We start from the raw sequence: 13,075 nt of genomic DNA, 5'->3' as shown, positions 1-13,075 counted from the left end.
TCCATGAACTCCGCATTACTTTAAATTCAAAAATTTTATTACCACTTTTAAATCTTCAGGACAGTGACTGCAACATGCAACATGAATTTAAACATATATAAATATATTTATATTCTGAAATATTTCCCAGCATTAAGCACTAAAATAGATTTCTGGAAATCAGCACTCATTTAATCTGTTTGAAACATTGTCACCTCATCTCACCTCTTTACATCTAGAATGAAAAGCTGCTTCCATTTTCCTTCTGGTTTCAGGGACATAAGACTCTTTAATGACAGGCGTGTAGTCAGGGTATTTTAAGGTCACCTTGTATTTGTTATCACTAGTTTTTTCCAAATCATCAAGAAAGTCATCTGGGAGGCCCCCTGTGAGAAGCATCCAAGCTAAATTTACAGTTGCACACAGCAAATTGGATTACAGAACAAATTTAGATCTTTACAGAAATGAATAAAAATCCTCATCATCACCATCTGAAGTAGTCTGATGATAAATCCTTAGCTCATTCTTTTCTGAAGAATCAGCCTGAGCCATTTTCTCAGCAGGTTTTGTCAATGGTGGCTTGCCATTGCCCTCCTCACATAAATACCAGGTAAAGAACAGCTCCTAAGTCTACCTCAGCTGGAACTAAATTTGGTGTCATTCTGAACCATACACCAGCCATCTAGCCAACTGAGCTAATTGCTCCAAATTAAAAATAAAAACAATTAAACCAAATTTATCCTTTAGTAATGTACTTTTGTAGTGTTTGGTCACGAGAAAGAAGGTTGCATTAAGCTTTACTCACCTTAATCATAACTAAGAAATTCATATCTTCATTTACAAATCATGTCATTGCATATAAGTGGATGATTACAGAAAGCTAGTAACATCATAGCTGCAAAAGCATCCTTTCATTTGACTTTCTTTGTTTGCCTCATCGCATCCTTGCTGACTTGCCATTTCACAGACTCCAATCAAAATATTATACCCCTTTGAAGGAGTCATTCTTTAGAAACCTTAATGGAAGCTAGTTAACAGTGGAAGATTGCAGAGCTTGATTTTGTCTGCCTAGACAAGTGCATACCTTATTTTGCGATTACTAAGTACAACCACGAGGGCAAACTTTCTCACTTCAACATGTTAAACTGGATTTTGCAGTACCTTACCAGTGGTAAGCTTGATTAGGAACCAAAAAAGAAAGTAAATTAAAGGCAAAGGGCATGGCTGAAATATTAAATGAATACTTTTTATAAGCAGATGTTCTCCACACCATGGTGACACAAAAGGGAACTTAGTCACTAGAACGGTTTAAAATTGATAAGGAGGAAGTCATAGAGGTTTCACAGTACTGATAAAGGCCTTTTGACCCATCATATCCATGATGGTCATCAAATATCTATTTGCTCCCAGCCCATTGTCCAGCACTTGACCCATAGCATTGTATGCTATAGTGTTTCAAATGCTCATCTAAATACTTTACAACTTGAGGGTTCCTGCCTCAACATGCTTTTAACAGTTGGTTCTAGACATGCCTAATGTGGGGGAAAAAATGTCTGAGTGGGGAAAAAAATTTTTCAAATTTCCTCGAAACTTCCTACTACTTACCATAAAACTGTGCCCCTGGTTATTGATACCTGTACTAAGGGGGACGTTTGATCCCTAACTATCCTGTTGGTGTCTGTAAAAATTTTGTACAGCTCCAACAGGCTCTCCGCCCTCGGCTTTCTCTGCTCTATGAAAAATAACCCTGGCCTATCCATGTCTCTTTGCATTGCTGAATCACTCCAGCTTAGGCAACATCCTGGTGAATCATTTTTGCACCCTCTTTTGGGCAACCACATCCTTCAACTAGAATTGGCAACCCAGAAGTGCATGCAGCACTTAAGCTGTGGCCTAACTAACATCATATACAGCTCAATCATAACCTCTTGCTCATCAAGTTCTATTGCCTTGACTAATAGAAGCAAGTATTTAATATGGCTTCTTAGCCATCTTATGTACTTAAGGTATGCAATAAATTGTTGGTACATAAAGTTGACAAGGCATAGGGACTTAAAGAAAGGTACTGAGAATTTTGATTTTCCTGATAAGTAAAGGTCTAGATTTTGGTATTTAGGATACAATTTCACAGTTGGCAGACAAACCAAAAGCTTGGGAGAATTGTAAACTGCGAAAAGGACAGTATAGAACATCAATAGGACATTAACAAGTGAGAGGAGTGGGCAGATAGGTGGCATTTAAAAGTCAAAAAAAGAAGTGTGAGTTGCTACACTTTGATGCAAAGAACAAGAAAAGACAGTTTAAAATAAAGGGTATGGCTCTAAAGGCTGTGCAGAAGCAATGTGACTTTCCTCATAGGCCATTAATGGTAGCAGGACAGAGATGCATATTAAAATACGCAGATTTCTAGCTTCATTAACAGGGGCATACAGCAAAAGATTAAGGAAGTTATGATGAACTTACATAGGACGCTGGTTAGACCTATCTTAGATGGAATACTGGTTCTTGGGACTGCACAAAAGAAAGAGTATGAATACACTAAGGACAGTATGTAAGATATTTATGGGAATGATTTCAGGGATTTTAAAGTTTCAAGTTTAAACCAGGCAGGTTGACTTTGATTGGTTAAGGCATTGCTCTGTGTAAAAATAAAGTGAATCACTGTCATCTATTTTCTTGAGTTGAGCTCCAATTAAAATAACATAAAATTTACTTATTTTATAGTTTTGTTGCTTTATTTTCTGTTTTGACTTGTCCAGTTATCTTCCCATATATCATTTATTTCCTCCAAAAATGGCTAGGATGGGTTATTTCAATAGTTCATAAGAACACAAGAACTAGGAGCAGCAGTAGGCCATCTGGCCCTTTGAGCCTGCTCTGTCATTCAATAAAATCATGACTGATCTTTTCATGGATTTAGATTCACTTAACTGCGCGCTCACTGTATCTCTTAATTCCTTTACCATTCTAAAAATATCTACCTTAGCTTTAAATCCTTTAATGACTTAGCATCAACTACTTCATTATGGAATTCCATAGATTAACAACCCTCTAGGTGAAGAAGTTCCTTTTCAATTCAGTCCTAAATCTGCTCCCTCTATTCTTGAGGCAATGCCCTCTTGTCGCAGCTTCACCTGCCAGTGGAAACGTCCTCTCTACTTCTATCTTATCTATCCTCTTCATCATTTTATATGTTTCTATAACATCCCCCCTCATTCTTCTGAGTTCTAATGAATATAATCCCAATCTACTCAGTCTCTCCTCATAAGCCAACCCCCTCAACTACAGAATCAACCTAGTGAACCTCCTTTACACCCTCTCTAGTGCCATTATATCGGTTCTCAAGTAAGGAGACCAAAACTGCAGACAGTACTCCAGGTGTGGCCTTACCAGCACCTTGCACAGCTGTAACATTACCTCCCTGCTTTTAAATTCAATCCCTTCAGCAATGAAGGACAAAATTCCATTTGCCTTCCTGATTACTTGTTGTACCTGCTGACCAACCTGTGATTCATGCACAAGGACACCCAGATCCCTCTGCATGGCAGCATGCTACAACCTTTTAACCATTCAAGTAATAATCCTTTTTACTGTTACTCCTACCAAAATGTATGACTTCACATTTATTAACATTTTATTCCATCTACCAGGCCTTCGCCCACTCATTCAATGTATCTATGTTCCTCTGCAAAGTTTCACAGTTCTCTGCACACTTTGCTCTGCCACTCATCTTAGTGTCAGCTGCAAACTTTGACACCCCACACATAGTTCCCAAATCAAAATCATCTTAATAAATTGTAAATAATTATGGTCCCAACACCAATCCCTGAGGCACATCACTAGTCACTGGCTGCCAGCCAAAATAGCACTCATTCATCATCACTCTTTCCTTCCTGTTAGTCAACCAATCTTCTATCTATGCTAACACTTTACCTGTAATGCCATGCATCCTTATTTTATTCAGCAGCCTCTTGTGCGGCACCTTGTCAAAGGCCTTTTGGAAATCTAGGCACACCACATCCACTGGGTCCCTGATGTCCACCTTGCTTGTAATGTCTTCATAGAATTCCAAACGATTTGTTAAGCATGACCAGCCCTTCATGAACCCACACTGCGTCTGCCCAATGGACAATTTCTATTGTGATTTCATGCAATTTCTTCCTTAGTAATATACTCAAGCATCTTCCCCCACTACAGAGGTTAAGCTAACCAGTTCATTTCCACAAAATGTACCGGAAAATCTGCTGTAGTGCTATAAAACCCAAGTCACTTGCTTCAGTATTTACTTGAGTATGTGCCGTAAATAGAAGCATTAAAACACCTGGCCAGGAAAATAGTGTTGATAGCTAGTTACTTTTATACTAGACAGTTTTGTTACTCCAAGGAGAATAAGATTTATCACCACCAAGTGCATGGGAGAAAGTTACTCGCATTTGTCATGAACCATTGTTCATACCCAGTTCTTCCTTGGTAAACAGAAGAACAGTTGTGTCCTCATTGAGATTCATGCTGAAGTCAATACTGAGCTCACTCATTTGCTTCTTGATAGTCTTGAGCTCCTGAACAGTAAGGAAAAAAAAATCAGTGTTATCTAATATTTCCATGATTTTTAAATTTATACCACAGATCTTCTAATTAATTGGCTGTCCAGCTGTGAGAGTCGAGGTAACAAGATTCCACACGGTTCTAGAGCTCCCATGTAATTTTGCCAGTGAAACATTTATATAACTGACACATTTCTTTGTATGGAATACGGAACATAATAACATGACTGAACTTACTAACTGTGTTTCTTTTGGTAGGTGTAACCCATTCCTTCTTCCCAATTTCAGCAGTCTCTCCAAGAATCGCTTAGCCTCTGGTTGCAGGGCCTTGAGATTACATTTTTTCTGTAATTGTGCATAAAACAGAAATTAATTTCAGACTATGAAAACTGAGGCACAGGTGAGGATTGAAATTTCAAGTCAAAAATTTGAAATAGTGCAAACTGGCACAGTGAGAATTGCTATCAAGGCAATTAGGCCTTTGCACTATAAAAATGCGCAGCAATGTTGTGCTTAGCCTTTTAAAAATGGTTATAATGAGCTCTGCTTTGCCCGACTAAAGTGGTAGTGCAAGCAGAATGCTTAACTCTGTATTAAGAACACGCATTACATATATAGAGTCACAGAGATGTACAGCACGGAAACAGACCCTTCGGTACAACCTGTCCATGCTGACCAGTTATCCTAACCCTATCTAGTCCCACCTGCCAGCACCCAGCCCATATCCCTCCAAAGCCTTCCTATTCATACACCCATCCAAATGCCTTTTAAATGTTGCAATTGTACCAGACTCCACCACTTCCTCTGGCAGCTCATTCCATACACGTACCTCTGTGTGAAAAAGTTGCCCCTTAGGTCCCTTTTATATCTTTCCCCACTCACCCTAAACCTATGCCCTCTAGTTCTGGATTTCCCCAACCCAGGGAAAAGACTTTGTCTATTTATCCTATCCATGCCCCTCATAATTTTGTAAACGTCTGTAAGATCACCGCTCAGCCTCCAACGCTCTGTACCTAAAGAGTATTTGGCAACCTTGAAATGTCCCAGTGCTTATAGTCAAGAAAATACTTTTAAAGTATAGCCATTGTTGTAATATAGGAAATATGGTAGTCAAGACCTACAAAACAGCAATATGATAATAACCAGACCAGTTGTTTCTGTGGATGTTGATTTAGGAATAAATATTTGTCAGGACAAAAGGATGAACTCTTTTTCTCTTCATTAAATAGGATAATGGATACTTGACATCCTCTTGAGAGGACCTCAATTCAATGTTGCATCTAAAATATAGTTGAATGTGTATCACCTTCACCACATTGCACTAAAGTATCAGCCGAGGTTTTGTGCTCTAGACTGAGATTTGAACTCTTAATTCAGAAATAAGAACTGTACAAACTGAGTCAAAGCTGACACCGAGGACCACATTTTCACAGAGCTGGGAAGACTACATGGATTTTTTAAAATATCAGCTGACACTCCTCTTTTTGCACACTGAATTTTTGCATGCTGTAATATGAACAGGACATGAATCATGCTGGTATTAGTGCTGAATTTAAGCTGGTCATAATTTAACCTAAATAAGCTCTGGCTACAGCACATGGACTGCAGCAGATCAAGGAGGCAATTCTTCAACACTTTCTCAAGGGCAACTATCGATGGACACTAAATGCTGGCTCAGTCAGCAATGCCCACGCCCAATGAGCAAGTGAAACAAAAATGTTTCCTGGGTCTGAAGCAATAGTGTCTGGAATAAATATAACTGTCTTGAAGTGAAATGATCTTTTTATTCTAAAAATTCTTGCTCTAGAACTTTGTGGGGAAAGAATCAGGCTTAAGTTGTAAGTGCAAGTTTTTAACAAAAAACTATTGCAGGACTGATTTGATTGACAGGGCACCTGGTGTAGGTTAGACAAAACAAATTTTTGTTCACCCAATTCCAAGAGAGTTCGTTGTTGACATTTCCCAAACTTTATGTCAAGATGAATGCCTGGGTGAGTCTCAAAAGCTACAATCACTTGAGCAGGGGGATTCTGAGTTCACAGCTCTCTTTGATACAGCTTTTGAATAGAAGTTTGTTTTTAAAAGAGATTGAAATTTGAGGAGACTTAAAAGCTTTGATGAGTGTCATGAGTGGGAGTTCATTTCACAATCAAGTGAAAGAGAAAGCTATATTTTATTGTTTGAATTTATTTTTCATCTCCAAAAGATTCTAAGTTCTGCTTATGGTGGATTCTTGTTGAGTGATTACAGAAGTGAATTGGGATAGAAGGACCAAGGAAGGTATGAACAAGACATGTGCTGGTATGGAAAGATCATGGGGAATGTGGTGGGTAGCAGGGGTGAGGACTAGGGAACCATGAAGCATCTAAAACAACTGAGTTGAAGTCCTAGAGAAGCGAGGCAAACAGTCTATCTCTCTATGTCTCCACCATCGTCCAGAGTGGAAACTGGGTTTCACATTTAAATAAGGTGTGTCCCCAAGGAATTTCTCGACTTGAGCAACCTGTCTCAAAAAGGAAAGAACAGTTCCTAAAGTAGAGAAAGCAGATCTGCAGAATAGGATATTTTGCTAAGAAGCTTGTATTTCCAATAAAACACCTTTCGTTGTTTTAGGTGTTGTTATTCTAAAGCAACTAATTGTATGTCAAGGTAAAAAGAAATACATTAATGCCCAATAACTAGACAAACTATTATTTGATAGAATAATCTGTCAAACAAAATGAATGTACTTACTCTGCTTGTTCCTGATATTGAAGATATTAAGTCATTCAGTTCTGAAAATGAATTACATGCTATTGTAAAGATTGATTTGGAGATGCTGGTGTTGGACTGGGGTGTACAAAGTTAAAAATCACACAACACCAGGTTATAGTCCAACAGGTTTAATTGGAAGCACACTAGCTTTCGGAGCGACGCTCCTTCATCAGGTGATAGTGGAGGGCTCGATCATAACACAGAATTTATAGCAAAAATGTACAACCTCACAATGCTACACTTCTCCAGCTTCCACCCAAAACATATTAAGACAGCCATTCCTTACGGACAAGTCCTACGCATACACCGGATCTGCTCAGATGAGGAGGAACATGACGGACACCTGGAAGTACTCAAGGAAGCCCTCACAAGAACGGGGTACGATGCTCAACTCATCGACCACCAGTTCCGACATGCCACAGCAAGGAACCGTAATGACCTCCTCAGGAGACAGACACGTGCTGCAACTGACAGGGTACCCTTCGTTTTCAGTACTTCCCAGGAGCTGAAAAATTACACCATGTTCTTCATGACCTGCAACAATGAGGATGAGCACCTCACCAAGACCTTCCCCACACCTCCACTACTTGCCTTTAAACAACCGCTAAGCCTCAAACAGATCATTGTTTGTAGCAAACTGTCTGGCTCTCACGACAACTCCATACAACCCTGTCACGGTGGATGCTGCAAGACGTGTCAGATTGTGGACATAGATACCACTATTACGCGTGGGAACACCTCCCACCTTGTACATGGCAGGTACTAATGTGACTCAGCCAATGTTGTCTATCTTATACGTTGTAGGCAAGGATGCCCGGAGGCATGGTACATTGGGGAAACCGAGCAAAAGCTACGACAACGGATGAATGGGCACCTCACAACAATCAACAGACAGGAGGGTTCCCTCCCAGTTGGGGAACACTTCAGTGGTCCAGGATATTCAGCCTCGGACCTTCGGGTGACCATCCTCCGAGGTAGACTTCGGGACAGGCAGCAGAGAAAAGTGGCCGAGCAGAGGCTGATAGCTAAGTTCGGTACCCATAGGGAGGGTCTCAACCGGGACCTTGGGTTCATGCCACATTACAGGTGATCACCATTGCACTACACACACACACTCTCACATACACACGGACACAGGTACACACAGACGCGCACACAGACACCCACACACACCCTTATAGACACACACACACACACACACACAAAGATCCACATGCACACATATATTTTGTGGGGTGAATTTGTACTTGCAGAGTTACATTGTACTTTGCCCAAAAACTGCATGCATTCATGTAGAACTCTGAGCTCAAAAGCTGCATGAATTTATGTAAAACTCTGTTATCGCACTGTTTAGATTAGAATCAATCTAAACATCATGGCATAGACAGAGAATACAGGAGGCCAATGCCTTCAACATGTTGTCTAGCTATCACCATTTTTAACAGCTAACCCGAGAATGCAACTTTAAAAAATAGGTTTTGTGATTTACACATGAAAGAAGTGAAACTATCACTGTATTCTAACAGATGAAAGGCTTAACAGACAATCAATTTTTCAATGTATAATTTCAGTTACATCACACTGCAAATTTTTGCTATAAATTCTGTGTTACGATCGAGCCCTCCACTATCACTTGATGAAGGAGCGTCGCTCCGAAAACTAGTGTGCTTCCAATTAAACCTGTTGGACTATAACCTGGTGTTGTGTGATTTTTAACATTGTAAAGATTGGTCGTCAAATCCCTGAATAAGCAGGACACAGGTTTCCAACTCAGCATTTAAAGTCTATATCAGAGAGTCAGAGATCTACAGTTCAGCAAAGAGCCCTTCAGCTCACTGACTCTGTGATAGTCCAAACAGCCATCTAAATCTTTAAAATCTATGGGTTTAGGAAGCCAATGTCCCTAAGATACTGGTCAAAATTTTCACCTGTAGAGCCACAATCCGTTGATACACATCCTCTCTCATAGACATGTCCACATCAAATTCTGAAAGCTTCTTGTCAGCCTCAGTGCAAGCAGCACGCACATGCTTGTTGTCAGAAACATGCTGTAGAAACGTAAGATTGCTGTGTTCTACTGAAAGAATTTAAACAAGGATGTTAATGTGTTTGCTTAAAAAATGAAATGGATACTAGTAGTATAGCTTATGAAGATGCTTACTGTGAAAATAAATCTACTATCTAACTGTAAGTAGTAATGAAAGAAAGGCCGGTGTTGATATAGTTTCATGTCACCTCTCAGAAATATTTCAAAGCAATTCACACAACACCGAGTGCAATGATGGCTGCTAGCCAGGAAAACAAGTATCATTTTACCATATTTAAAATCAGTTAGGTCTAGTTTAATAGATTAAGTGAAAATTGAGAACTTGACAACTTTTGCTTCAGTTAATTCATTAACAGGAAGAAGGGCTCATGCCCAAAACGTCGATTCTCCTGTTCCTTGGATGCTGCCTGGCCTGCTGTGCTTTTCCAGCAACACATTTTCAGCTCTGATCTCCAGCATCTGCAGTCCTCACTTTCTCCTCGAAGGCTCAGATTAAGTCATATTAAGCAAGCGTGTGGTAAGAACAATAGGTAAGAGAAGGAATTGATAACTTTCAGAGTTTTATCATGTAAATCTGATTGCTGAATAAAATTAACACTTATTGCATTTCTAGTAAATGCACATTAATATGCTTTTTTTAACTGAAATAAACTTTGTGCTCCAAAATAAACTATGTTTTACCTAAATGTTTCCACCTCAAACATTCTGAAAATTAGCAACCTCCAGGCAAGGGCCTTGGTGAATTTCAGGCCTTACCAGATTTTGAGTTTGGCAGTTTCAAGAAAGTTAGGCTGACTGAGGTTAAGGGTCAGTTGGAGAGCAGGAGTAGCTTTGTAAGCAGTTAATCTATAGTCTGGAGCCACAGTGCCAAAGTAGTGCCAAACCAAATTATCAATTAAAAGCAAAGAACTATGGATGCTGGAAATCCGAAATGAGTTTGAGAAATCAGGTCTGGAGCATCTATAGAGACTGAAATATAGATAACATTTTGAATGCGACCTTGCTCGAGAATTTTGAGAAGTCATACTAGACTCAAAACATTATTTCTCTCTCCATAGATGCTGCTAGGCCTAGTAAGTTTATCCAACACTTTTTGCTTTTATTCTAAATCTAGCTATTCATACAAATTATTTTGTTTTACTCAATTAAATTGCTGCACAGTACATTTTATAAATGTCCAGTTTTGGGACAACTGGATGTGAGATACCATATTTGCGCTATGATTGAAATGATGTGGAGGTGCCGGTGTTGGACTGGGGTGAACAAAGCCTGAAGTCAAACAACACTGGGTTATTGACCAACAGGTTTATTTGAAATCACAAGCTTTCGGAGTGCTGCACCTTCATGAGGTGAAGTGGAGAACTGCGGATGCTGCAAGTCTCAAACTGTTCTGCCAGATTACACATCATTGATTTATGCAAATGTACACCCAAATCCCTCTGTTCCTGCACCTCTTTTAGGACTGTACCCTTTATTTCATATTGTTTGCCAATGTTCTTGCTAAAATGAAGTACTTCATGTTTCTCCATGTCAAGCTTCATCTGCCACATGCCTGCTCATTCTACCATTTGTCTGTGTTTTTTGAAATTTAACAGTATCCTACTTATGGTTCATATTGTTTCCAAGTTTTGTATCATCTGCCCTGCAGACCAAGGTCTGAATTATTAATACATATCAGGAAAAGCAAAGGTGTCACCAATGACCCTGGGGAAGTGAACTTTAAACATTCCTCCAGTCTGTAATACATCTGTTGACCAATATTGTTTCCAACCATCCATCCAACCTTATATCCATGTTGATACTGTCCTTTTTACTTCAAGAAAAGTGAGCTTAAATTATCTTCAGGAAACTGGAGCAATTGAATGATTAACTGGGCACCCTCTAAGGAGCAACCTTTGACATTGACAACATAGGGATGATACGTTGTCATTAGAAGCATTTTACGGTTCTATCACACATATATCATTGTTAATGTCTTTGCAAAAGAACAGATGGAGTCCGTTATTAAAATTCAACTCAATAATTGCAGGTGTGCCGGCGAGACAATAAAATTCAGTTCTAATTGGATTTTGTTTCATTCTTGCATGGGATGTGGGCATACTGACTGTGCCAGCATTTATTGCCTGTCCCTAAATGTTTTGGAGAAATGGTCAGTGAGTTTTATTCCTCATCTGCTGCAATCCTTGGCGTGCAAGGACATGCTCAATGCTATTAAGAATTGAGTTCCAGAATTTTGACTCAGTGACAATAAAGGGGTGGTGTTATAGTTCCAAGTCAGGATGTTATGCAACTGGGAAAGGCACTTGCATCTGTTGCCCTTGTCCTTCTCAGCAGTCGAGGTCACAGGTTTGAAGGTGCTGTTGAAGGATCTTTGGTGACTTTCTGCAGTGCACTTTTTAGACACACACTGCTGCCACTGTGTGTCAGTGGTGAAGGGAGTGAAAGTTGAAGGTGCTAGATTGATTGATTAACCATGTTATCTTATTTTTAAAATTCTCAAAAAGCCAGTACAAACACTTCTGCACCGTAACAATTCTGTGATTATCCTAAGTGACAGGAAGAACATGTTTTGGGAAGAAACATCAGGTTAGGTTTCAATTCTATTCTTGACAAACTGTATAGACAGGTAGTCAATGCCTGCACCTGGGATATCTGACCCAACAAGATAGCCACCAGAAAGGCATTTCTCCAATTAAGGAACTTTAATTACCCAAACCAATGGCTCAAAGCATATTCAATTAATGATCTTGATTCACATGGGGCCTTATATACATAAGAACAGAAGTTTATCCTCAAGAATCAAGAAGAAAGATAATTGAAGGGAAACTGTAAATGGCTGGTCGCACTTTCTCCATCCAAATCATCATATTATGTACCTGAGCACTAACTTTAGGGTGGCACAGTGGTTAGCACTTCTGCCTCACAGCGCCAGAGATCCAGATTCAATTCCAGCCTTGGTTGATTGTCTGTGTGGAGTTTACACATTCTTCCTGTGTCTCTATGGATTTTCTCCAGGTGCTCTGGATTCCTCCCACAGTCCAAAGATATCCAGGTAAGGTAGACTGGCTATGCTAAATTGCACGTTTGTGTCCAGGGATATGCAGGATAGGTGGATTAATCATGGTAAGTGCAGAGTTACGGGAATAGGGTTGGTGGCTAGGCCTGGGCGAGATGTTCTTCAGAGAGCTGCTGCAGACTTGATAGGCCAAATGGCCTCTTTCCACATTGAAGGGATTTAATGAACTCTTTCCCAGGGGTATTTCCCTTACTCCTCCAGTAGCATTGCCTCCTTCAAACACCACCTTGTACCAATCTTTCACACACATCCGTTATAATTCTTATTCTTTATGGCCCAGCATGCCTCATGCTCAGAAAAATTTCTGTGTTAAATTCATCTGAATTGGATGGAACATAGTGCTGAGGAACACACTTCATTGTATTTCTAGCCTCTGTTCTCTTGCCCCAGTTTTAAATTCAAAGGTGTCTGAAGAATAATTGTTCATTTGAGGCAAAATATATATTGATGATATAAAAATTGAAGGAATAACATTTTGACATGCCTTCCATATATCTTGCCTTCTGAGCCTTTGCTACAGGATTCATCTGTTAGACATAGGAAAACAGCATTCTCCTGGTGTCTTTAGTACATCTGCAGATTGATTTTAAGATGCACAAATCCAGCAGCACAATGTTTTGCTTATGTTTGATTACACTGTGGTAGTAATACTGAACCAATAATCCAACAGCTCAA

At 39.6% G+C, this 13,075-nt stretch overlaps 1 protein-coding gene across 5 annotated transcripts in view; it reads right to left on the bottom strand.

The window, feature by feature from the left end:
• The window catches only part of LOC140496120 (neurolysin, mitochondrial-like), a 59,252-nt gene that overhangs the window by 32,493 nt on the left and 13,684 nt on the right, over positions 1-13,075 (bottom strand). For all 5 annotated transcript variants that reach the window (XM_072595674.1, XM_072595673.1, XM_072595681.1 and 2 more), the window contains exons 3-6: positions 9,206-9,354; positions 4,761-4,868; positions 4,436-4,538; positions 205-365 (exon numbers count right to left, since the gene is read on the bottom strand). In XM_072595674.1, coding sequence (XP_072451775.1) covers positions 205-365; positions 4,436-4,538; positions 4,761-4,868; positions 9,206-9,354 — 521 coding nt within the window. The remainder of the gene's footprint in view (positions 1-204; positions 366-4,435; positions 4,539-4,760; positions 4,869-9,205; positions 9,355-13,075) is intronic.

Source organism: Chiloscyllium punctatum, chromosome 2, assembly GCF_047496795.1.
Source record: "Chiloscyllium punctatum isolate Juve2018m chromosome 2, sChiPun1.3, whole genome shotgun sequence".
Classification (NCBI taxonomy): domain Eukaryota; kingdom Metazoa; phylum Chordata; class Chondrichthyes; order Orectolobiformes; family Hemiscylliidae; genus Chiloscyllium; species Chiloscyllium punctatum.
The sequence above is the reverse complement of the archived record's forward strand: the minus strand, read 5'-3'. Positions and strand labels throughout refer to the sequence as shown.